The 26,450-nt window shown below is 45.4% G+C and overlaps 1 protein-coding gene across 1 annotated transcript in view; it reads right to left on the minus strand.

Annotated features, from left to right (window-relative positions):
• The window catches only part of LOC311313102 (disintegrin and metalloproteinase domain-containing protein 23-like), a gene marked incomplete at its 5' end in the record, with an annotated part of 37,967 nt that extends 12,349 nt beyond the window's left edge, over positions 1 to 25,618 (minus strand). Inside the window, 14 exons of the mRNA XM_084443152.1 lie at positions 104 to 155; positions 442 to 529; positions 635 to 719; positions 1,623 to 1,789; positions 2,697 to 2,765; positions 3,366 to 3,431; positions 3,649 to 3,716; positions 4,613 to 4,685; positions 6,053 to 6,116; positions 6,307 to 6,389; positions 18,186 to 18,249; positions 23,902 to 23,978; positions 24,452 to 24,663; positions 25,543 to 25,618. Of these exons, the coding sequence (XP_084299278.1) occupies positions 104 to 155; positions 442 to 529; positions 635 to 719; positions 1,623 to 1,789; positions 2,697 to 2,765; positions 3,366 to 3,431; positions 3,649 to 3,716; positions 4,613 to 4,685; positions 6,053 to 6,116; positions 6,307 to 6,389; positions 18,186 to 18,249; positions 23,902 to 23,978; positions 24,452 to 24,663; positions 25,543 to 25,618 (1,244 nt within the window). The remainder of the gene's footprint in view (positions 1 to 103; positions 156 to 441; positions 530 to 634; positions 720 to 1,622; positions 1,790 to 2,696; positions 2,766 to 3,365; positions 3,432 to 3,648; positions 3,717 to 4,612; positions 4,686 to 6,052; positions 6,117 to 6,306; positions 6,390 to 18,185; positions 18,250 to 23,901; positions 23,979 to 24,451; positions 24,664 to 25,542) is intronic.
• Between the last annotated feature and the right edge of the window lie 832 nt (positions 25,619 to 26,450).

Consider the following 26,450-nt stretch of genomic DNA (forward strand, 5'->3'; position numbering starts at 1 on the left):
TGTGTGGGTGTGTGTGTGTGTGTGTGCGTGTGTGTGTGTGTGTGTATGTGTGTGTGTGTGTGTTGGTTATCTGACTGAGATAGAGAAAGAGGCCCAGAATTACCCAGTGTCCTCCATAATGCAGCCCACCCAGGAGTCAAGGCAGCCACACTCCTCTATGAGAGAGAGAGAGAGAGAGAGAAAGAGAGGGAGAGAGAGAGGGAGAGAGAGAGGGGGAAAGAGAGGGAGAGAGGGCAAGAGAGAGAGAGAGGGGGAGAGAGAGAGAGAGAGAGGGCAAGAGAGAGGGAGAGAGAGAGGGCAAGATAGAGAGAGAGAGAGAGAAAGACAGAGAGAGGGAGAGAGAGAGAGAGAGAAAAACATCATTCCCAAATCACCAAATAATAAGATTTCATAAGACAACTGTGCCAGCGTGAGGCAGGAATAGATCCAGGTGGTCAGTACTTCTCCTGGACGCCGGGTCCCACTGGATGCCCATGTTCTGCGCCAGGCTCTGGGACAGCGATGCCGCCATGAACCAGTTGTTTCCGTACTGCGGGGGCGGAAAACAACAACAACAACAACAACGGTCGTTACTCGCCCATCGGCGTGACTCGGCCAGGAAGCTGGACGCATTTCCGTCGGCGAATCATCTCACCTCGTTGACCCCCACGCCGCGGCTCAGGGAGCACATGCCCCCGAAGTAGGCCGCGCTGCTCCGGCGGTAGTGGAAGGTCATGTTCCTGTAGCCGGACGGCGCCGCGGACACACAGAGACACGGTCAGACGGTCAGCCCCTTCTGATCTCTGACCCAAAACCAATATCGGACAGTGGAAATCCTGGGGGGGCTGGCTAAGTAATCCTGGGGATGGCGTTCGCTGACACCCTTAAGTATGCAGTGACAGGAGATTGGGACCTAAGTACTTAATGCGGTCAGGAATAGCCAGGAGCCGGCCCCCTCGGGACGGAGAGCAAGTCAAGTCAAGTCAAGTCAAGTCAATTTTATTTCTAAAGCACATTTACAAACAGCTGTGGCTGAACCAAAGTGCTGTACAGATAAAAGCAAAAGATATAAATACAAAAGCATAAGAATAGTGCAAATACAGGTAAGTGCAAAGACACAGACAACATAATAAAATAAAAATAAATAGTGCAGCAAATTACAAAATAAAGTAAAAAGGAACTAAAATGGCAATAATTGGGTTACCAGGGGGGCAGGTGGGGGCGGGGGGCTATTCCAGAGTCTGGGGGCTGCTCTAATGTGTGTGTGTGTGTGTGGGGGGGGGGGTATTCCAGAGTCTGGGGGGGGTATTCCAGAGTCTGGGGGCTGCTCTAATGGGGGGGGGGTATTCCAGAGTCTGGGGGCTGCTCTAATGGGGGGGGGGGAGAGGGTATTCTAGAGTCTGGGGGCTGCTCTAATGGGGGGGGGGGGGTATTCTAGAGTCTGGGGGCTGCTCTAATGGGGGGGGGGGTATTCTAGAGTCTGGGGGCTGCTCTAATGGGGGGGGGGGGTATTCTAGAGTCTGGGGGCTGCTCTAATGGGGGGGGGGGGGTATTCTAGAGTCTGGGGGCTGCTCTAATGGGGGGGGGGGGTATTCTAGAGTCTGGGGGCTGCTCTAATGGGGGGGGGGGCTGCTAGCGCTTACGTGAAGAGGTGCACCGTGTCGGCGTGCTGCTTGATGCTCTGCTGCCGGTACTTGGAGAAATCGCGCAGCATTTCCAGCGGCTTCACGCCGATGGGGATCTGGTCTCTCTCCGTCCAGATCTCCACCGCCACCAGGACCACGCGCGTGTGCAGGTGCTCCTTAAAGATCTGGGGCGGCGGCGCGTTCGGAACGGAGGAGGACAGGGAGAGAGAGAGAGAGAGAGAGAGAGAGAGACGGAGAGATAGAAACGACAGCACGGGGAGAGGACAAGAACGGCGGGTGTGAATGGGCTATATGCACAACTCCAGTACTTCCTGAAATTAGACATCATCATCTATTTCCTGTCCTACACTACTGGATGAAATGATTATTCAGGTGTGCCTGATCATTGTGCTGCAGTCAGGCACACCTGATTAATCACTTCATCCAATAGTGTAAGACAGGAAGTAGAGAAGCATGTCTAATTTCAGGTACTGGAGTTGTGCATATAACCTATTGAGCGTCCGCACTGCGTGAGGTCGGACGGGGGGTAGTCGGCACACCGGGAGCAGGGGGAGAGACGCGGGACTGGTAATCCCCTTCCCAAACACACCGAAAAAACACCAGCTGAATCAGAACGGAACAATACGGAAGAGCATTAGGGCCAAAAACTGAGTTTATTATTTTTTTAAGCTTCTGAGTTTAAAGTCAGAATTTCTGAGAAAAAAGTCGAAATAACTTCTGAGATTAAAGTCAGAATTTTTGAGATTAAAGTCAGAATTTCTGAGAAAAAAAACTCAGAATTTCTGACTTTAAAGTCAGAATTTCTGAGAAAAAAGTCAGAAATAACTTGGTTACTTGGTAACCTGGTTACTACCATAGGGGACACTGAAATGTAATGTTGTGCATGTAACGGTTCTATTTGTATTGATCTCATATTGCCTGCTAGTGAGCTTTAATAGGCCTAGACGTTGTTGGTTATTGTAATAGAGAACCTGGTAGAATAACTAGAATGAGGATGTGGTAGAGGGGAAGAGGACTAGAGTCTGGTATGAGACATCACTCCTTGAAGAGGGAACTCTGGAGATTACTCACAGCATCCACGAGATTAACCACAGACTTGGCAAAGTTCTTGTTGTGCTGCTTGGTCTTGTGTCGCTTGTACTGCAGAACACACACACACACACACACACACACACAAAGAAAACAAAATACATATTTGCTCTGATTTGACCACTGACATTGTTAGCCCCTTATTGAATACGCTTTTTCATAAATACATTTAAAAAATGCTGAGGTGATATGAGGCAAACATGTATGTGGCCACATTCAGTGGTGTTGCTCCCTCTTGTGGGCGTTGTTGACTATGGGGGTTCCCAGATAGCAAGCGGATGTGTAATGATTCTGGGTCATATATGGGCCGGAACTAAGCCACAAGGACCAGATCTGGCCTGTATATGGCCCAGATCCGGCCTGTATATGGCCCAGATCCGGCCTGTATATGGCCCAGATCCGCTTGCTATCTGGGTTGAATTCAGGAAACGTGCACAGCCTCTTTGTCTTTAGATGATTAAAAAAACATGTGGGACAAAATGTGGCTTTAACCCCCCCCACACACACACACACACACACACCACCCGTGGTTATGCAATGTGGTAAACACACTGGTTGTACATTATAGGTCTCATAAAAGTCTACTTGTTTTTCTGGCTTATGGTCCTGTGTCCATGTTTAGTAGGTGTCCATGTTTAATTGGGCACATACCATACTGTGGTCACTGACGATCATGATCTCCAAATACTTCATCTCTTCAAAAACACTACGAGGCATCTGAAAAACAAAAACAAATCAATTCTTACAGCATGACACAAGTGTTCGAAAGAAACGGAGAAAAGAGAAAACCCCTCTGTTACAGATAGGAGTGGAAATATGGAAATATGAGTCATATTTAATGGTTTGGTGCCGTGGGTCCATTTCTGTGTGGATAGAATGAGCAGTGACTACTTTGAGGAGCTGTTTTGGAGCGCTGGTGAGGTCATGGACTTACTGCTCTCTTTTTCCTGCGTCTTAGCCAGGACATGTCGTCCAGCTCCGAGAGTAACTGCTCTTCGTCCTCTGTGGAGAGACACAGGGACACAATAAGCGCTTTGAACAGGAACACGGAACCACTTAGTTACACAGAACCCATTAGAACAGGAACACAGAACCACTTAGTTACCAAGAACCGATTGGAACAGGAATACAGAACCACTCCAGCCTGCTCCCCAGAAGAGTACTACCCCCCGAGCAGGGACTCTTTTGGGGGTCAATTTAGGTTGAGGTACTACATCCTAGACCCTGGTCACCTGGAGAAAGTCCCTGTGGTCAATTAGGGACGCAGGATCACTTAGTTAAACAAGACCGCTTAGAACAGGAACCACTTAGAGCAGGAATACACAGACCCACTTAGGGACACAGGACCGATTAGAACAGGAACACAGAACCACTTAGAGCAGGGTTCTGCAACCTGGGTCTCCGGAACCACATCCCAGATAGCAAGCGGATCTGGGCCATATACAGGCCAGATCTGGCCCTTAGTTCCGGCCCATATATGGCCCAGAATCATGACACATCCGCTTGCTATCTGGGATGCGTCTCTTTAGCCCCTCTCCAGTGGCTCCCTGTATCACTATTAAATACATGTATTTATTACTCAAATAAATGGTCATTGTTGGCATTTAAGTTAACTAATTAGCTATATATCAGCAGACAAGCTAATCCAGCACAAACTGGTGCATAAAAATTCCCCGAAATGCAGGAAGTGTTAGGCCCTCAAAATTTCCTAGAGGAGGACTCCCCAAACCTCCCTTTAGGCACTAGGTATGTCCTGTGTACTAGTCAGACTGGGTGTGGTACTACTGGCACGGTCAGTAAAACTCAAGCCAGGTCGGGGGCCGAGGCCGCTTGTCGAAGTAAAGGGGTGAGGCCTGACGAATGGGAGGAGAGCAAGAGCCATAAATCGTCCTCCTTACCCAGATCCTCTGGGTCGTGGTTCCGCTGAAGGGTGGGCGTCCTGCGCAGGGTGTGGGGCCTTGCAGCTGTATCCTGTGTGGAAAAGATCATCATCATTACGGGCGGAAATATGGCTCTCGTGTTGCAGGACAGAATGGGTGGGGCAGATGTACAAACGTTTGCGAGCGTAGCGTAAACAGTGCGTTGGGCAGAGAGCCCGCCCTGTGCGTCTTCAGTTTGCGGCGGATGTACGAAGCCTGCGCCTCAATGCGCAATCAGCGCATGTCAACGCCCTCAAACCGCCCCTCAAACCTCTGTGTAATTGACTGCTTTAAATTATGAAGACTGAGGCTATCTTTAGTTTGGTCATTGCTGTTGATGGTGTAACGCGATGATCGCATCGGCCTTGTGTATCTTGTTTCCAAGTGTATTGTAGGCCCTGGCATATATTCATTTTCTAAAGCTAATTGTTTAATTACAAAACCTTGTAGCCCTGAATGGTGCCAATTGTAGTCACTGAATATCTGCATTGTGAATGCTCCAGTCCACGTTATAATCGTAATTTACTGCATTTGAATAATTTCAGGCCCATCGGGACATATTAAATCTATCTGAGATCAATTTGATTCGTAGGCTATATGGGACTAAAACAGACGTGTGCTTTCCTCCGCAGTTTTCATCCATAAGACGGGATATTAATCTCCTTAGTCTCTGCTTGCGTATCTCCTCTCCGTTTTGTGCGCGTTCACACCCGCCTTTCCCTCGAACCTCCCATGAGTGCTTATGCATGAGTAACGCGCAACATGCCCTTCTGTGGGCCTGCGCCAGGCATAATGCGGCTTGAGTGTGTGTGTGTGGTCTGTTCGTGCTGTACATACACTACCATGACATGTTTTCAGGCGCACACTGCGAATAACGCCAAAAACGAGCGCTAACGTGTTAATACATATACTCCTATGTCTCATAATGGGGTAGACACTGGCGCTGAGTGTATCGACATGTCTTGCATTAGGAAGACATGTCGATACCCGATCCCATTTCCCCCAGTCTTCAGGAAAAAGGATTGCCAAAACAAAGCATTTCCAGACATTCTTTGTTAATCAGGACCTTCAAGCAGGAACACAACGAGATAACCTAACGCTGTTTAGAAAACATAGCAGGCAGGAATCGTTTGAATGAAAAACAAACTCCCCTCTTCAAGAAATACTGCCTTGACCCTTCCTCTTACTGCAGCACTTATTGTACAGCTGTTCTTGCACTTTTACTTTAGAACTAGGTTAGGCTATTCCATGCTTGTTTAGAAAGAGATGCATTTTAAAAAGAGAAAGAATGGTGTGTGTTAAATGACTGTAATTTAATGAAGGCAGCGATGCTATAACCCAAGTGGAACTAGTTTTTAAATAACTGCTGATAGAACAGTATGAGTATAGTGTTGCAAAGGTTTTCAAGGACGAACTTACGATGGAGTGAGTCTCTTCCAATGGCTCAATTAGATACACGTAGACTCCATCATCAAACATTCCGCTGTGAGCCACAAAGAGAGAGAGAGAGGGAGAGAGAGAGAGAGGGAGAGAGAGAGAGAGAGAGAGAGAGAGAAGTGAGAGAGGCCAGTCAATACTCTTGTCAGTAGGAGCTGAAGAGAGTGGACAGATGAATGCATCCACAGATATTCCAGGCGCCACGCTGATGATGTAATTCTCCTGTGGTCACTTACTGCAGCCCATTGCAGGTAGACAGGGCCACGCGGGATTCCTCTGTGCCCCTCACCTGGCCATGGTAGTAACAATGCTCCCCACCCTGAGAGAACACACAAGGCACAACATGTACTAGGAAAAGACTTGGATGGGAGAGATGTCTTCTTTTTTGGTTTTATAATCAAGTCGCTGCAGGCGAGGACTCAACGTCCAACTGAGCTTTCATGGGCTCAACCTTTTTTATACATTCTGAACACAGGCACAGCGTTGAGGGTCCTGACGAAGGCCTCTTGCCTGAAACATGTAGGCATTTTTAAATGTTCATCATGAACTAGCCCAATAATAAAGGCTTTTTAATTTTGTACCAGAAGAGCTGCCTTAGTTTTTTCTTTTCCATGGTAGTATAACTCCCTGCTAAAGAGCAGCTTCTTGGTTCACCTGCCTCAACCCACTTGAGCACTCAGTCTGCTGTTTTGTTACAGGCACAGCGTAGATTCAACCTTCATCAATCATTGACAATTGCTTTACTGTTACATGCATCTGCTCCAACCTCGTTGGACACTTATGCTATATAACCTGGGTAGAGATATCATACAATAGACATAGCGGCCCCCATTCATAAAACCTTGAGGCTTGGTGCATACAGTACCACCAGCTGTTCTAGAAACCCCCTTCCCCACTAGCCAGCTACTGGCCTCATGAGACCATCCTGATTTCGCAAGCTCACGTTCTGTTTCTCTCGCAAATCCGTCAGGACACTCTCCATAGAGATCCGTTTGTGCCAGATCAGGAAACGATCTAACCAATCAGCGTTGGTTCTGAGGAATTTTAAAGACAAACAGCCTCGCTGGGCGGGTTTAGGTGTGATGACGGCGAGGAGCGGTTGAAGCAAACCATCTGGCGCGCCAAGTTAGCCAACTGCTGCATAATGCAAAGTTTAAAAGTTCAGTTAGATACATCATTTTGTGAACTTGAGCTGTCTAATATTACAGAAACAGCATTCTTATAGAGAGGAAGACATCAGAGATGTTGATATTAACAGATACATTGGGATCAGTTATGGACACGTTGGGTTTCTAACGAATAACAGATTCCCACTGTATTTTTCTACCACACAACAACAACAACATCACAGCCAACCTATACATACATAAAGTACATACACACATACATAGGCTACTGTGCATACATACATACATACATACATACATACATACATACATACATACATACATACATACATACATACATATTTGGACATTGACACAATTTTCATCATTTTGGCTCTGTCTGTACATCACCACAATGGATGTGAAATGAAACACTCAATATGTGCTTTAAGTGCAGACTTTCACCATATTTACATCCAAATACAGTTAACAAATTTTATATGTGGTATCCCCCTTTTTAAGGGGGCAAAGGTAATCGGACAAACTTACATAATCATAAATCAAATGGTCCTTTTTGCTAATCTTTTGCAGTCAGTGACCGTCTGAAGTCTGGAACCCATAGACATCACCAGACGCCAGGGTTGGTCCCTGGTGATGCTCTGCCAGGCCTCTACTGCAACTGTCTTCACTTACTGCTTGTTCTTCGGGCGGTTTCCATTCAGTTTTGTCTTCAGCAAGTGAAATGAATGCTCCATTGTATTCAGGTCAGGTGATTCACTTGGCCATTGCAGAACATTCCACTTCTTTGCCGGGAAAAACTCTTTGATTGCTTTCGCAGTACTTCAGGTCATTGTCCATATGGACTGCGAAGCGCAGTCCAATGAGTTCTGAAGCATTTGGCTGAATATGAGCAGATCATATTGCCTGAAACACTCCAGAATTCATCCTGTTGCTTTTGTCAGCATTCGCATCATCAATAAATGAAAAAGAACCAGTTCCATTGGCAGCCATACATGCCCACGCCATAACACTACCACCATCATGCTTCACTGTTGAGGTGGTGCTTTGGACCATGAGCAGTTCCTTCCCTTCTCTATACTCTTCTCTTCCCATCATTCTGGTACAAGTTGATCTTTGTCTCATCTGTCCATAGGATGATGTTCCAAAGCTACAGGCTTTTTTAGATGTGTTTTGGCAAACTCTAATCTGGTCTTCCTGTTTTTGAGGCTCACTAATGGTTTCCATCTTGTGGTGGAAACCTCTGTATTTACTCCGGTGAAGTCGTGACTGTTGACTTTGACACAGGTATGCCTTCCTCCTGGGGAGTGCTCTTCATCTGGCCAGCTGTTGTGAAAGGGTCTTTCTTCACCAGGGAAATTATTCTTCTGTCCTCCATCACAGTTGTTGTCCGTGGTCTTCCGGGTCTTTTGGTGTTGCTGAGCTCACCAGTGCGTTCTTTCTTTTTAAGAATGTACCAAACAATTGATCTGGCCAAACCCAATGTTGTTGCTGTCTCTCTGTTGGGTTTGTTTTGATTTTTCAGCCTAATGATGGCTTGCTTCACTGATAGTGACGGCTCTTTGGATTTCATAATGAGAGTTGACAACAACAGAATCCAAATGCAAGTACCACACTTGAAATGAACTCTAGACCTTTTATCTGCTCCTGGTAAATTAAATAATGAGAGAATAACACACACTAGGCCATGGAACAGCTAAGCAGCCAATTGTCCAATTACTTTTGGTTCCTTAAAAACCATGTGGTACCATGTATATAATTTGTTGTTATTCCTACACCGTTCACCGGTGTAATCGGACAAACTTACATAATCATAAATCAAATGGTCGTTTTTGCAAATCTTTTTCAGTCAGTGACCGTCTGAAGTCTGGAACCCATAGACATCACCAGACGCCAGAGTTGGTCCCTAGTGATGCTCTGCCAGGCCTCTACTGCAACTGTCTTCAGTTACTGCTTGTTCTTCGGGCGGTTTCCATTCAGTTTTGTCTTCAGCAAGTGAAGCTAATTTTATTTTAGCTGTCAGCAAAAATTATTATGTGCATTAAGTGCTGTATGCATCGGGTTTACAGACAACAGTAAAAACTGTAGACAATGGTGGTCTATGCATTTCTCTATGCCTGGTCTACAGTAACAGTCTACCTTTCACCCCTCCTTATGACCTTCTAACCTGACGCACCAGATAGTTTGCTTCACACAACCATCTGGGAACTATCCATTGGAAACTGTTTGGAAAAGGGCAGGCACTTTCAAAAATACTTGGCAGGTGATTGGATGAACCAACTGTCTGTCATCATCTATCACAAGCTAATTTCAACCGCTCCACGCTATTGTCACACCTAAAGCTGTAGCTGTTTGTATTGGCTCTTAGAACGCTGATTGGCTAGATCATTTTCCGATCTGGCACAAACAAATCTCTATGGAGAGTATCCTGATTGATTTGTGAAAGAAACAGAATGTGAGCTTATACAATCAGGATGGTCTTAGGAGGTTAATGAACCCCACTCTTGGCTATAAAAAAATCTTCATGGTCAAACTGCAAATATAAACATAACTTGAACTCTTTTATCACAAACTGAGTTTATAATTTGGGTTGATTCAATATAGTGTGTTGATTTATTTTAGGTGGAACTAAGGCGTTTCCTTCAATAAACTTGGCTGGCTTACCCCCAAAAATCCCAATAAAGAAAATTAATTCCTTAGTTTCAGACTGTGTTTTTTTACTTATCTGCATGATATTATGCCAATAGTCTTTAATTCTCCTCTCAATTTTGTCAGCACTCACGATCTGTTTGGCCTAGTGTAAACTATGCCATGTTAATAACTCAATAGGAAAACCATGTTTCCCAATCTGGCTCAGATGAAGCTACATTCACTAAACTGTGAACTAATCCTGAATAAACTAAACTTTGATTAGTCAAGAGATGCCAAAAAAGGCTATGGATGTAATCCAAAATGGTTTGGGCATCTCTCCAATCGTAGTCCTGCCTATATAACATTAATCTGAGATCAGTGTCATGTTATCCACATTGTGGTTTGCCCTTGACGCAGGCAGCGGGGGAGGGGGTGGGGGGGGCACCGTGGCAAGACTCAGAAAGGAAGTGACGAGGCGTGGACGTGAGCGGGACCTGGAGGAAGTGCACGCCATGAGCCTGGCGGCGTGCTGGATGCATGGGTGGAGAATTTATTAGAGATGCTAGGAACATGTCCCTAACGATGTCCAGTGACTACTGAACTGTCCCTAACAATAATTTGGTGCACAAACGGTTACTGGTCCTGCCTCCCTAACCCGATATCACTAATGGGATTGGCTTTGCCTTTTCTTGCTAACCTGTGAGAGGCTGGTTGTAGTAGCAACATCTGGTTGAATTTGGTTGCGCAGTTAGATGCAGGCTAGACACGTAACCATACTACAGTTCTGTGCACGAAAATATGGAGCAAATCTCATATTGATTCTGAGGGGGGGGGGGGGGGTGATGGGCATATAATGGACTAAATGGACTACAAAAGCACATCACTCTCTGGACAGCTGCACTCTCCAGTGACATGTTCAAAAAGCACTGGAATACCCGTAATTCGCTGTAAAATAACCTTTGACTAACCGCACATTATTGCGATGGAAGTTGATAAAATTGGTTTATCGCTTCATCTGTCCAAAATTGTATTGTGTTGTCTTCTATTTTTTGTTGATATCAACATTTCCTCCCATGCAAAAGATAGGGCAGGTGCGAACCCAGAAGTGTAGATAGCGGTTTAAGCTTTGGCTCCTTATGGCAAGAAGCCATTGTTTTCCCCCCCAACTTGTAGGTGTGGCCTTCCAATGCCTCATCGCCATGGAGATCTATCTTCTGTTGAGTTCCGCGCTACAGAACCGGGAGCGCACGTCTTCTTCTGTCAAGGATTTCACTGGACCGAATTTCACTGTATTTGAGGGCCCATTTCATATTGCCCCCCAAATCCCTATTGATCTGATGTGCCCTTCATTTGAAACATCTGAAAATCCAGCCCTGCACTCCAAAGTATATACCAAAACACCCCTGATACCAAAACTACAAACAAACACACTACACACAAACACCCCTGATACCAAACTACACTAAAACACCCCTGATACCAAACTACACACCAAACACCCCTGATACCAAACTACACACAAACACCCCTGATACCAAACTACACACAAACACCCCTGATACCAAACTACACACCAAACACCCCTGATACCAAACTACACACAAACACCCCTGATACCAAACTACACACCAAACACCCCTGATACCAAACTACACTAAAATACCCCTGATACCAAACTACACTAAAACACCCCTGATACCAAACTACACACCAAACACCCCTGATACCAAACTACACACCAAAACACCCCTGATAACAAACTACACACCAAACACCCCTGATACCAAACTACACACCAAAACACCCCTGATACGAAACTACACTAAAACACCCCTGATACCAAACTACACACCAAACACCCCTGATACCAAACTACACACCAAAACACCCCTGATACCAAACTACACTAAAACACCCCTGATACCAAACTACACACCAAACACCCCTGATACCAAACTACACTAAAACAGCCCTGATACCAAACTACACTAAAACACCCCTGATACCAAACTACACACCAAAACACCCCTGATACCAAACTACACACCAAACACCCCTGATAACAAACTACACACCAAACACCCCTGATACCAAACTACACACCAAACACCCCTGATACCAAACTACACACCAAACACCCCTGATACCAAACTACACACCAAACACCCCTGATAACAAACTACACACCAAACACCCCTGATACCAAACTACACTAAAACACCCCTGATACCAAACTACACTAAAACAACCCTGATACTAAACTACACACCAAAACACCCCTGATACCAAACTACACACCAAACACCCCTGATAACAAACTACACACCGAAACACCCCTGATACCAAACTACACTAAAACACCCCTGATACCAAACTACACACCAAAACACCCCTGATACCAAACTACACACCAAACACCCCTGATACCAAACTACACTAAAACACCCCTGATACCAAACTACACACCAACACCCCTGATACCAAACTACACACTAAAACACCCCTGATACCAAACTACACTAAAACACCCCTGATACCAAACTACACTAAAACACCCCTGATACCAAACTACACTAAAACACCCCTGATACCAAACTACAGCAAAACACCCCTGATACCAAACTACACACCAAACACCCCTGATACCAAACTACACTAAAACACCCCTGATACCAAACTACACTAAAACACCCCTGATACCAAACTACACTAAAACACCCCTGATAACAGACTCCACACCAAAACATTCCTGATAACAAACTACACACAAAACACCCCTGATAACAAACTACACTAAAACACCCCTGATACCAAACTACACTAAAACACCCCTGATACCAAACTACACTAAAACACCCCTGATAACAGACTACACACCAAAACATTCCTGATAACAAACTACACACCAAACACCCCTGATACCAAACTATACACCAAAACACCCCTGATACCAAACTACACTAAAACACCCCTGATACCAAACTACACCAAAACACCCCTGATACCAAACTACACTAAAACACCCCTGATACCAAACTACACTAAAAAACCCCTGATAACAAACTACACACTAAAACACCCCTGATAACAAACTACACAACAACACCCCTGATACCAAACTACACACCAAACACCCCTGATACCAAACTACACCAAACACACCTGATACCAAACTACACACAAACACCCCTGATACCAAACTACACACAAACACCCCTGATACCAAACTACACTAAAACACCCCTGATACCAAACTACACACCAAAACACCCCTGATACCAAACTACACTAAAACACCCCTGATACCAAACTACACTAAAACACCCCTGATACCAAACTATACACCAAACACCCCTGATACCAAAATACACTAAAACACCCCTGATACCAAACTACACTAAAACACCCCTGATACCAAACTACACTAAAACACCCCTGATACCAAACTACACACCAAACACCCCTGATACCAAACTACACACCAAACACCCCTGATACCAAACTACACACCAAAACACCCCTGATACCAAACTACACACCAACACCCCTGATACCAAACTACACTAAAACACCCCTGATACCAAACTACACACCAAACACCCCTGATAACAAACTACACACCAACACCCCTGATACCAAACTACACACCAACACCCCTGATACCAAACTACACTAAAACACCCCTGATACCAAACTACACACCAAACACCCCTGATAACAAACTACACACCAAACACCCCTGATAACAAACTACACACAAACACCCCTGATACCAAACTACACACAAACACCCCTGATACCAAACTACACTAAAACACCCCTGATACCAAACTACACTAAAACACCCCTGATAACAAACTACACACCAAAACACCCCTGATACCAAACTACACACCAAAACACCCCTGATACCAAACTACACACCAAACACCCCTGATACCAAACTACACTAAAACACCCCTGATAACAAACTACACACCAAAACACCCCTGATACCAAACTACACACCAACACCCCTGATACCAAACTACACACCAAACACCCCTGATACCAAACTACACTAAAACACCCCTGATAACAAACTACACACCAAAACACCCCTGATACCAAACTACACTAAAACACCCCTGATACCAAACTACACTAAAACACCCCTGATACCAAACTACACACCAAACACCTCTGATACCAAACTACACTAAAACACCCCTGATACCAAACTACACTAAAACACCCCTGATACCAAACTACACTAAAACACCCCTGATACCAAACTACACTAAAACACCCCTGATACCAAACTACACTAAAACACCCCTGATACCAAACTACACTAAAACACCCCTGATACCAAACTACACTAAAACACCCCTGATAACAAACTACACTAAAACACCCCTGATACCAAATTACACACCAAACACCCCTGATAACAAACTACACTAAAACACCCCTGATAACAAACTACACTAAAACACCCCTGATACCAAACTACACACCAAACACCCCTGATAACAAACTACACTAAAACACCCCTGATACCAAACTACACACCAAACACCCCTGATACCAAACTACACTAAAACACCCCTGATACTAAACTACACACCAAACACCCCTGATACCAAACTACACACCAAAACACCCCTGATAACAAACTACACACAAACACCCCTGATAACACACTACACACCAAAACACCCCTGATACCAAACTACACTAAAACACCCCTGATACCAAACTACACACAAACACCCCTGATACCAAACTACACACCAAACACCCCTGATACCAAACTACACTAAAACACCCCTGATACCAAACTACACACCAAACACCCCTGATACCAAACTACACTAAAACACCCCTGATACCAAACTACACTAAAACACCCCTGATACCAAACAACACACCAAACACCCCTGATACCAAACTACACTAAAACACCCCTGATACCAAACTACACACCAAACACCCCTGATACCAAACTACACTAAAACACCCCTGATACCAAACTACACTAAAACACCCCTGATACCAAACTACACTAAAACACCCCTGATAACAAACTACACTAAAACACCCCTGATAACAAACTACACACCAAACACCCCTGATACCAAACTACACTAAAACACCCCTGATACCAAACTACACACCAACACCCCTGATACCAAACTACACACCAACACCCCTGATACCAAACTACACACCAAACACCCCTGATACCAAACTACACTAAAACACCCCTGATACCAAACTACACTAAAACACCCCTGATACCAAACTACACACCAAACACCCCTGATAAGAAACTACACTAAAACAACCCTGATACCAAACTACACACCAAGACCCCTGATAACAAACTACACTAAAACACCCCTGATACCAAACTACACACCAAACACCCCTGATAAGAAACTATACTAAAACACCCCTGATACCAAACTACACACCAAACACCCCTGATAAGAAACTATACTAAAACACCCCTGATACCAAACTACACACCAAAACACCCCTGATACCAAACTACACACCAAACACCCCTGATACCAAACTACACACCAACACCCCTGATACCAAACTACACACCAAACACCCCTGATACCAAACTACACACCAAACACCCCTGATAACAAACTACACACCAAACACCCCTGATACCAAACTACACACCAAACACCCCTGATACCAAACTACACTTAAACACCCCTGATAACAAACTACACACCAAAACACCCCTGATACCAAACTACACTAAAACACCCCTGATACCAAACTACACTAAAACACCCCTGATACCAAACTACACTAAAACACCCCTGATACCAAACTACACACCAAACACCCCTGATACCAAACTACACTAAAACACCCCTGATACCAAACTACACTAAAACACCCCTGATACCAAACTACACACAAACACCCCTGATACCAAACTACACACCAACACCCCTGATACCAAACTACACACCAACACCCCTGATACCAAACTACACACCAAACACCCCTGATACCAAACTACACACCAAACACCCCTGATACCAAACTACACACCAAACACCCCTGATACCAAACTACACACAAACACCCTTGATAACAAACTACACTAAAACACCCCTGATACCAAACTACACACCAAACACCTCTGATACCAAACTACACTAAAACACCCCTGATAACAAACTACACACCAAAACACCCCTGATACCAAACTACACTAAAACACCCCTGATACCAAACTACACTAAAACACCCCTGATACCAAACTACACACCAAACACCCCTGATACCAAACTACACACAAACACCTCTGATACCAAACTACACACCAAACACCCCTGATAACACACTACACACCAAACACCCCTGATACCAAACTACACACCAAAACACCCCTGATACCAAACTACACACCAAAACACTCCTGATACCAAACTACACACCAAACACCCCTGATACTAAACTACACACCAAACACTCCTGATACCAAACTACACACAAACACCCCTGATAACAAACTACACACCAAAACACCCCTGATACCAAACTACACTAAAACACCCCTGATACCAAACTACACACCAAACACCCCTGATACCAAACTACACACAAACACCTCTGATACCAAACTACACACCAAACACCCCTGATACCAAACTACACACCAAACACCCCTGATACCAAACTACACACCAAACACCCCTGATACCAAACTACACACAAACACCCCTGATAACAAACTACACACCAAAACACCCCTGATACCAAACTACACTAAAACACCCCTGATACCAAACTACACTAAAACACCCCTGATACCAAACTACACTAAAACACCCCTGATACCAAACTACACACAAACACCTCTGATACCAAACTACACACCAAAACACCCCTGATACCAAACTACACACCAAAACACCCCTGATACTAAACTTCACACCAAACACCCCTGGACCAAACTACACACCAAAACACCCCTGATACCAAACTACACTAAAACACCCCTGATACCAAACTACACACCAAAACACCCCTGATACCAAACTACACACCAAACACCCCTGGACCAAACTACACACCAAAACACCCCTGCACAGCAACATTACTCACAACAGAATATATAGATACTGCATCATACCTACCTATCATAACTGTGCTTATATAACATGCAGTACATTCTGCCTTTGCTCAATGCACCAACAACAACTTCAATTCATCTGTGTATGTCTTAAGGGACTGTAACTGTCGGTTTGGTGGGACGCCTGGTTGACCATATTTTTCAGCGTTGTGGCTTGAGGGCTTCCCGCTTAATGACCGTGCTTCTCCCTCAGATCTGGACGGTGGTCTGTGACTCAGCTGTCAGAGCCCGGGTGAGCAGAGGACACTACTTCACTCAAGCTGTCCCATGCTGCATTGCTGCAGCAGCAGCAGTCTCTCCCCCGTCACGTGACGAGGGAGTGCTGCTGAGTCAGCTCCGACGTGCCCGGCCCAGCCCCTCTGCCTGATTCAGCGGCCGGCGCTCACATCTCTAACCTCTTTTTCTCTCTCTCTCTCTCTCTCTCCCTCCCTCCCCTCTGCACTCCCACTCAACGCCTCCTGTCTCCTGCTTTCTCTCGCCTCCTTCCTTTCTCTACCTCTCTCTCCCTCCCATTCAGAAACCAGGTTGTCTATATATAAATTTCATTTCAAACCTTTATATATACTCGTAAAGCACTGAGGTTTCCCTCATTTACAGTGTTGACGAATTCAAATGGAACGGATAAAACACATGCTGATGATGATTAATACTACCATCGCTGATTTGATTTGTCTGGCTAATGGTGCGCCATGAAAGCAATATCACTAGAGACCAGGAGCTAATCATTTCAGTTCACCTTAACAGACATGGCACACATCTTCCATGTCTGTGGACCTGGGGACCATTGGCACAGACTATTGTAGAGTAAACGGAACATCGCCAAGCCATTTGAAAGCATATTGTTGTACAGTACCTAGGCAGCACAGTCAAACAAAAACAATCCGCCCTGTACCAGCTGGCCCTTCCACAGGGAACCAATTAGGCTCCACCAAAAACCAGCTAAATGAGAACAGGCATCCCAACAGCTTCTACTAAGTGATGGCAGCCTGATGGGAGTCTTTACCTTTGACTTGAGTCATGACTGGCAGAGTCTTAACCTTTGACTTGAGTCATGACTGGCAGAGTCTTAACCTTTGACTTGAGTCATGACTGGCAGAGTCTTAACCTTTGACTTGAGTCTTGACTGGTGGAGTCTTTACCTTTGACTTGAGTCATGACTGGCGGAGTCTATACCTTTGACTTAAGTCATGACTGGCGGAGTCTTTACCTTTGATAAGACAGGCCGGCCCTTCTCATAGTGGATCTCCACGTAGTCTGAAGATAACAAGTCACTGCAAGACAGAAAGAGAGGGATGTCAGTCAGTATGTTAGGATTTGTTTTCATGCGGTTGGGCCTGTTGCCCGGTTGGGTGGCGTTGGTGTGGTCTGGAACGTTGACTCATCTCTGTATATGTGCTTTCCTGAACACTGATGTTGAGGTTCCTGAGGACATCCTGTGTAACGATTAAGCAACAACAGGGTTTTTCCTGGCTCAGAATGGGTCTTTTGGGGGTGATGGGCACACTTAAAAAAAAAAAATTGCTGATCTCAATAACTAGTGGTCAAACCATGGACAATGCAAGAAAGATGGATGGGCTGCACTTCAAACAAGCAAACACATTTGGAGAGGATTTGAATTGCTATTTTTATTCTAAATTTTTAGCATTTTGGCAGTGGTGATTTTCCTTTGTCTCTGGCTAAAATCTCTTTAGGTGGGGGCGCCAAAAAATCCTCTATGCAGGAAAAACCCTGAGCAACATCAGTCTTCAACACAGCCCTTAGATAAGCCTACACTAAACCACCACATCCTGCCACCCACAGCCAAACCGCATAACTCAAAAGTTAGAAGGTATAAGTTGGACTAACAGTGGATACAATACAATAGGGTACAATACAATGTCTGCTCAGCACCATGGTAAGATTTGTTTGTGTGCCTGATGTGGAAAACATGTTGTAGAAATCTATGCGATATGAGACTTCATACATGTATCTGGTGCTCTGTGCTGCTGCTCTCACTGCCCACAAAAGCAAAACCAAAATCAACCAATCTGCTATGGAAAGTAAACACATCTTGAAGTTTTTAAGCCACTGTCAATTCCATTCTAGCCTTTGAAAATGATCTCAAATAAGAACATCTAAAGGTATAAAATTGTCTATTTCAGATCAAATAATTGTTTAAAATTATGACACTAATTAAAATGAGACATGAGAGATGATGAGACAAAGAACAACCAATAAATACAGCCACGAGCGGCAATGAGACAGGGTCCTACGATCAGACAGGGGTCAGACTGACAGACAGAGCGGACAAGATGTCAGATTAACTGGAGGAGTGATGAACTAAAGGAAGAAGAGGAAGAAGAAGAAGAAGAAGAAGAAGAAGGCTTTATTTGTCAAAGGACTTGACACTCCAACACACATGTGCAATGGGAGACATGAACACACAGATGCCGCAGGCCGCTGAAATGTTCTCTGTGCTTAATCCATCCCTTCGTCCTTCATCCAAGGGCAGCCGGGAGCAGACAAGGGGGGCGCATTACCAATCCAAGAGCTCCTGCCCGTAGCCCTTGCGAACACAGGGAGGACATGCAAACTCTCCACAGAAAGGCACGGAGCTGTGAGGCGACAGTGTTGAAAGTGCCGCACAATTTGGGGGTTCAGTGTCTTGCTCAAGGACACTTCGCCACACTGCCGGGAATCGAACCCGGGACCTTCCGATCCGATGGCGCCCCAGCAAGGAGTGAGATGAACTGAAGGAGTCAAATAACTGAGGAGTGAGTGTTGCGGTCATCTCTTAACCTAGCAGATTTTGTGTCACACATTTACCATGGGAAGTTATATAACACCTAGCAGCCAGAGGGCGCTGTGTGCACCTTTAGAATGAGCACTGCAGTGGTTAGCATAAAGTGCTAACTTTGTCACACCACAAATAACCCACTCTTGAACTAAATTACTAATTATTGCGGCTTTCTTGGCCAGGGCTCCTTCGAAAAAGAGACTTGTTCTCAAAGGAACTCCCTGGTAAAATAAAGGTTTAATAATAAACTTGTCCTTTTCACTCTTGATGGAGAGAATGCCCAAGAGTAAAAGTGTGCGATGGTGACTGAATCAAGTGAAGCATTCATGAGGAGGTATGTTTTATACTATATTAGCATTAACAATTAGTGTTGCCAAAATGGTCAAATTTCAAATGCCTGAAATTTCTTTGTTTTTGCTTGGGCATGGTGCAACATAGCCATGCCCTCTTCACTCACTGTCTGTTTTAAGTCCCTAGATAATTGTTGTAAAAAGGTATAAGCACTTGAATTTTTGGGGCCACTTTAATCAAATTGATTTTTTTTAAACAAAAATGCCAGTTTATCCGCCATCTTGGCTTGGATATCTTAACTGTTAACACCCTACAGGGAGACCTGCACCTTAAACATAACTGTGACATTTCAGACCAATCAGACTTATGGTTTATGAGAAGAAACTTTTTGTAGGGTTTGCCAAATTTTCAGCCTGCAGAAAAATCCATCATGGCAGATATTAGTTTCAATAATAGTTAGCAAATCTCGGCAACACAACCTCAGAACAAACCAGGGCTTCAAAATTCCCCAAACCTATGTTCAATGATGTATTTTAACTTTCATCACAAAACGTACTCCAGTCTAGGAGTCTACTATTAAACATACCTTATTTTCATAATTTATTATGCGAATCCCATTCATTTCTCCCACAGGTCTTTAGAACACAGAACCAAATGGCGAGGACGCTGAACGTCTCAGCCTAGAAAATCTCACAGGGTTCCTACGCCAGTAAGCCTGTGGAACGTCTTCCCTTTCAAAATGGTGTCAGTGAAGCCTGACGTGATAAATGATTATTCGAGGCCTCTGCTTCACCTTGAACAGCGCCGTCCTCCCCGGCCGGTCTCGCCGCCTGACTCAGCGCGCCTCGCCGCTGCACACACTCAATCTGTTAGCTGACGACCGGCTTCAAGAGACCGCGGTTTCTGCCACAATGGCGCTTTTTCTGGATAACCTTGTAGATCTGATTCAAAAGCAGCTTCTTACCCCTGGACATACTACCCCCTTTGCTGCAAAAAAATATTGGAAAAAAAGGAAGTGTGTGGTATTTTTGAGCGATGCTCAGCACGTGAGGAGGAAGTGGTGCACAGATGAGAGGGGAGAGTCAGAGCACCAGTGCAGCGTCTAAGAGAGATTCCAGAGTGAGGGGATATTTTTATCCTGATGGATGAGGCAGAGAGAGGAGTGTGCCACAGCACCGAGAGTGTGTCTGCTGGTGCGTGCGTGTGTGTGTGTGTGTGTGTGTGTGTGTGTGTGTGTGTGTGATGGAAAGAGAGTACAGTGTGTTTGTGTGTGTGTGTCTGTGTGTGGAGGAGAGGGAAAGAGAGTACTGTGTGTTTGTGTGTGTGTGTGTGTGTGTGTGTGTGTGTGTGTGTGTGTGTGTGTGTGTGTGTGTGAGATGGAAATAGAGAACTGTGTGTGTGTGTGTGTGTGTGTGTGTGTGTGTGTGTGTGTGTGTGTGTGTGTGTGTGAGGGAAAGAGAGTACTGTGTGTGTGTGTGTGTGTGTGTGTGTGTGTGTGTGTGTGTGTGTGTGTGTGAGGGAAACAGAGTACTGTGTGTGTGTGTGTGTGTGTGTGTGTGTGTGTGTGTGTGCGTGCATGGAGGGAGGGGAGAGTGCAGCATTGCAGAGCGCAGAGGGCTGACTGAAGCAGTGGAACGTGAGTGTACAAAATGGAAAGCAGGCATGTCGTAATGTGTAATGTGCAGCCAGTATGTGTGTGAGTGATGGTGCACCAGGGCCCAGAGGAGAGGGGTCCAGAGGTCTCTGAGTCCACACAAACGCTGGGTTGTGGTCAAAACAGCAGGGGAGAGATCTTTGGTGCCAGGAGAAATCCTGCCCCAAATCCCCCACCGATCCATGTCATTACTGTTCATCACCCTGTCTCTAGCACACGGGACCAATCAGGCCCTGCTGCTGGATGGACAATGGTGGTCTGAGCACAGAGGAACAACGCTGCAGCGATGAAGACAGCACTGCGGACCCCCGAAACACGAGGAGAACATTATTAATTCACATAAACCGAGACACCAAGTCCGGGAATTAGCATATAAATATCCAAACGGAGACTGCGCCAGTTTTCTACGCAACGGCGTCAGAGCAGGATTTACGGCGAGAATAGTAAACTCGTCCTTCGAGCTGAGAGCGTGTTAACCAGGCTATGTGCTCCCAGGTACAGAGAGAGAGGAGCAGCGAACAGCACAAGTCAGGGCCACTGGCGGGCTGCACACCTATCTATATTTAGATCACCGCTGTCGCAGCTGCAACGGTGAGCGCGATACAAGCTGCCCCGCTCCGCGCGATCCAAGCTACCCCGCCGGCTTCCTCGCGTCGACAACAATGCAGAGAGCGTTGCGTTAAGGTCACGATCACGGCTTCTCCTCGCGTTCGTCTGGGAGATGCGATGACGTGAAATGCTATATGATAAGCCGCTTGCTGAGAGGCAGATGTCCTAAATGTGTGTTTGTTTTGAAGTGACGTGTGGGGGTGGCAGATGACGATGGGGACGCCGACCGAACCCCTCTAGGCTGCGTGTGTGTGTCTGGTGTTCTACCGGTGTACTCTTTGTGTCTGTGTGAGTCAGAAAGAAGATTAAAGACTACAGAAAGATAATGTGTGTGTGTGTGTGTGTGTTAATAGTATGCCACATACAGTAGCTTCTTCATTCCACAGCCATCAGCTAAAAAGATCTCTATGCCCGCTGGAAAGGTGTTAATCAAGGCATTACCCGCCATTGTTACTCACAAACGGGCTGTGAGCCAACGTCAGTCCCGCTGGCATTCCCAAACCACAGCACATGGGGTTGGTGGCTCATTGGGCGCCTACCACATAAAGGCTAGTCCGTTAGACCGCAGCCGCCCGGGTTGGATCACCTGGCTAGTCTCTGCATGTCCAGTCCACTCCTACGTTCTACACTGTGACCAAACAATAGAAGCCTTGCGGGTCCCTGGTACCTCAACCCCACCCACCCCCCCACACCTCCACACCCCCCCCCCCCATGTAGTCCTGCAGTACACTCACTCTCCATATAAGGACAATGCATTTACCCAGCTCTGATGCATCAGGATAGTGTGCCGGAGATCAGCACATAAGGATTGACCGGGCTCACTGTCAGGGGAGCTGATCGATATCTCAAGTGTTGTTGGGAGCTTGATGTCATGGCGGCGGCCATCATGGCTGACCACGGCGTCTGCGCCGGATGGGCCGAGCAGAGCCAGCCTCGCTACAGACGACCCGTTCTGTCTAACACGCTACCCACTCCATTAACTGGGAGACGGGTTTGCATTAATCGTTGACCCGACATTATGATACACCTCTTTTACAGTGAGCAAAGTCACCGACAACACCTGGAGAATCATAAGTGTGTCACTTGTGATTTAAAGATGACCCGACGTAAAAGCTCTGTCCCTTGCAGAGAAGGGCCCAGACTTGTGGATATGACCTTGGTAACAGCATGCTGCTGTAAGAAGGGTTCCATGTGGGCCAGATAGTGTATGGACACGTTAGCTAAACAACTTCTAAAAAAAAACTGTAAATAAAACAACTAAAACTATAAATAAAAAGGCACTTTGCTGCATAGTGATTCATGATAGTGTAAAGCAGAAGAACAAGCAAATGTGTCACTAGCAACTCCAAAAAGGGCTTAAGACGAGAAGTTATGGGAAGCATAGTGGTTAGGTAAGTTAAAGGTACCCAACAAAATGTGAATTCAAACAATCCGTTCTTTGTTTATTTTCGAAATTCCTCGATTATATGGTTCCTTGTAGAGATTTTCGGGGACCACCTTCTGAAATTTGCCCTAGGGTGCATACTAGTGGTCAAAAACTACATTGGGTACCTTTAAGTCTAAGATACAGATAATACAGAGGGGGAAACTTACTTGTTTAACGTCAGGTCAAGTACAAATCTGGAGCCGAAGGCCTCTAGTTGAAAACTGGCTTGGGCGAGGTGGACCGCCTGCGGGAGAAGGCCAAGTGTTGAAATCACAGATCGAGGTTACTTAAGGGAACTATCATGGCGTATGTCTCTCACTCCCATTCTGGGATCGGCGGAGAGAGCGGAGTTTCTAGTACAGGAAGCGGTAACATCGAGCAACGCGGAGGAACACGCGACGATGAGGAGCTGGGGTTCCACTCGCCCGTCAACTTCCCCCCGCTACCTCGCACAATTAGGAAGTCAAACAGAGCATCGCCCTAAACTGCATGGGACGAGGGCGTGGGTGTGTGTGTGTGTGGGTGTGTGTGGAGGACTACCCCTTTAATGGCTATTCCACACCTCACAAGGCCTGTGTAGTCAGGGTTTTACTTGTACAGCGTGGCAGCAATAGCCCTGTGTACTGTACTTCCACAGACAGGTATCATGCCAGTGTACGCCGCCATTCCCCGGTAAACCAGTAATGACATGTCCCCCATGCCAGCACTTTTTCTTACCTGTCCGTCAACATCCTGGTTCTTTGCCCGCGTGTCCAGGTCGTGGTACGTACTCTCCGAGTCCTCGTTCAGGTAGTAGATGAGCCGAGAGGGGTATGTGATCTCGTGCTCCGGCGCGTGGCGGGTGGTGTTGTCTGCGGCCGGCGCTGCGGTCGCCCTTCGCTCCGACGCCGCTGCGTCCCACTCAACCTCGCTCTCTACTCCTGGAGAAGCTGCAGAGGGAAGAGCCCGGGACACATGAGAGCGTGACCGTCGGCTCCTCCGCCGCACAGGGAAACGCCGCCATGCAAACCGCCAGTCTGCAGGTAGCAAGTGGCTGTGCCTTCACTACATTCCGTGCGTGTACTATACCTGAGTATACTAGTATTTACTAGTATAGTATTACTAGTATTAGTACTATAAAATAGTATTTACTGTAGTATAGTAGCACCTGAGAATGAATTGTGTTTTGTGCACTGAGGTCATCCTATAAGTGTCATGTAGGACAGTAAGCCATACATTCAAGCTTCAAGGTCTTCCCAAATATACTTGGATATTACCATAACAATACAAATTATTAGGCTATTAAACATTCTAAAACGAGAAGACCTAAACTAAATGTTGTTTACATGAGAGGTATCGAATTGAGTGGTCTGTGTTATATTACTGTGAGGATCTGCAGCCAAGGTAGTCTAGGTTGTTCAGGTCAATATAATATGTCTGTGTTCGTGTCAAATAACATAGCTTATGCCTCAGGCATCATCAGTAATATGAACTTTATATCAGCAAGTAGAAAGTAATGACCTCGCTAAAAGATTTATACTAGACACTGTTTCAATGGCATGCTGTACTGTGCAAGATAATTGTTTGTGAAATCCTTGTTTAAAACCTGAACAAAGATACTGAAGTGATTCTGCCCCCATCTCGGTTTCACTAAAGGACTCAGCATATTACATATCCTCCGCACACAGAGATGATCCTTCCCAAATTCAGACAATACAACAGTATAATACCAGTTATCGATAGATTGTATATTGTAGAGACAGAAACAATAAAACACAAACAGTTAAAGAGGAAATTGATATGGGTAAAAAAAAAAATGCCGTACATACCAAATGACGCTATGGATGGATGCAGCCAGGACGCAAGGATGCTCACGAGCAAATTTGCCAGAAATATCAAATGCATGATTCATATTTGATATTTGAAATATCTTTATATCAACACATCAACGTAGTGAATAGCTTGCGGCCCATTATTGCGGGGTAGACGCCGATAATGGAAATGTCTTCCCGTATCCAGCCAGAGGGAGAGCGGTCTTCTGCGGTAGCGGCTAGGGGCGAATGGAAGGCGGTGGCCAGCTACTCCAAATCAACGAGCGCAGACTCCTCCTTGACGTGCACAAAGACGTCCTCCCTACAAGGCGCGTTCACGAGAATAAACATGCAGGTGATCAGGTTCTGGTGCTTGAACCCAATATAAAGCCCACTATGCTAGAATTCCCAACATAAATGTTAACAATCAATTATGAAGGAGTCCTGCATGGGATTGCATCCCATTACGATTTCATATGCAAGCAGCACCCGCAGGGCATAAACTAAAACGGTTTACTGTCTAAACTGATTCATTTGTTGTTCTTTTTTTCTTCTTCTTTTTTTTTTTTACATACTTTTTACAATTAACAAATAAGATGAAGACAAACAAATACAACAGAGATATCGTTTGACCTTCACCTAAAACAGATTAACAGGACATCGCGAGATGTTTTGAGCTCTGAGCTAAATCTAGTGTATCCATTTTAATGTTCTTGAACATTTTATGTACGTGCACATTGTCCTGTCCAAATAAACTTTTGAATGAATGAATGAATGAATGAATGAATGAATGAATGAATGAATGTTTTAGGACAGTTCGTCGTCATAATGAAAAGCAAGTCGTGATGACGAGCCTGGCCAAGGTGAAATATTTTCAATATTAAACGAGGAGATGTCTTCATCAACCCACCAGGAGGCCAAACTAG

Source organism: Borostomias antarcticus (assembly GCF_949987555.1).
Source record: "Borostomias antarcticus genome assembly, chromosome: 9".
Taxonomy (NCBI): domain Eukaryota; kingdom Metazoa; phylum Chordata; class Actinopteri; order Stomiiformes; family Stomiidae; genus Borostomias; species Borostomias antarcticus.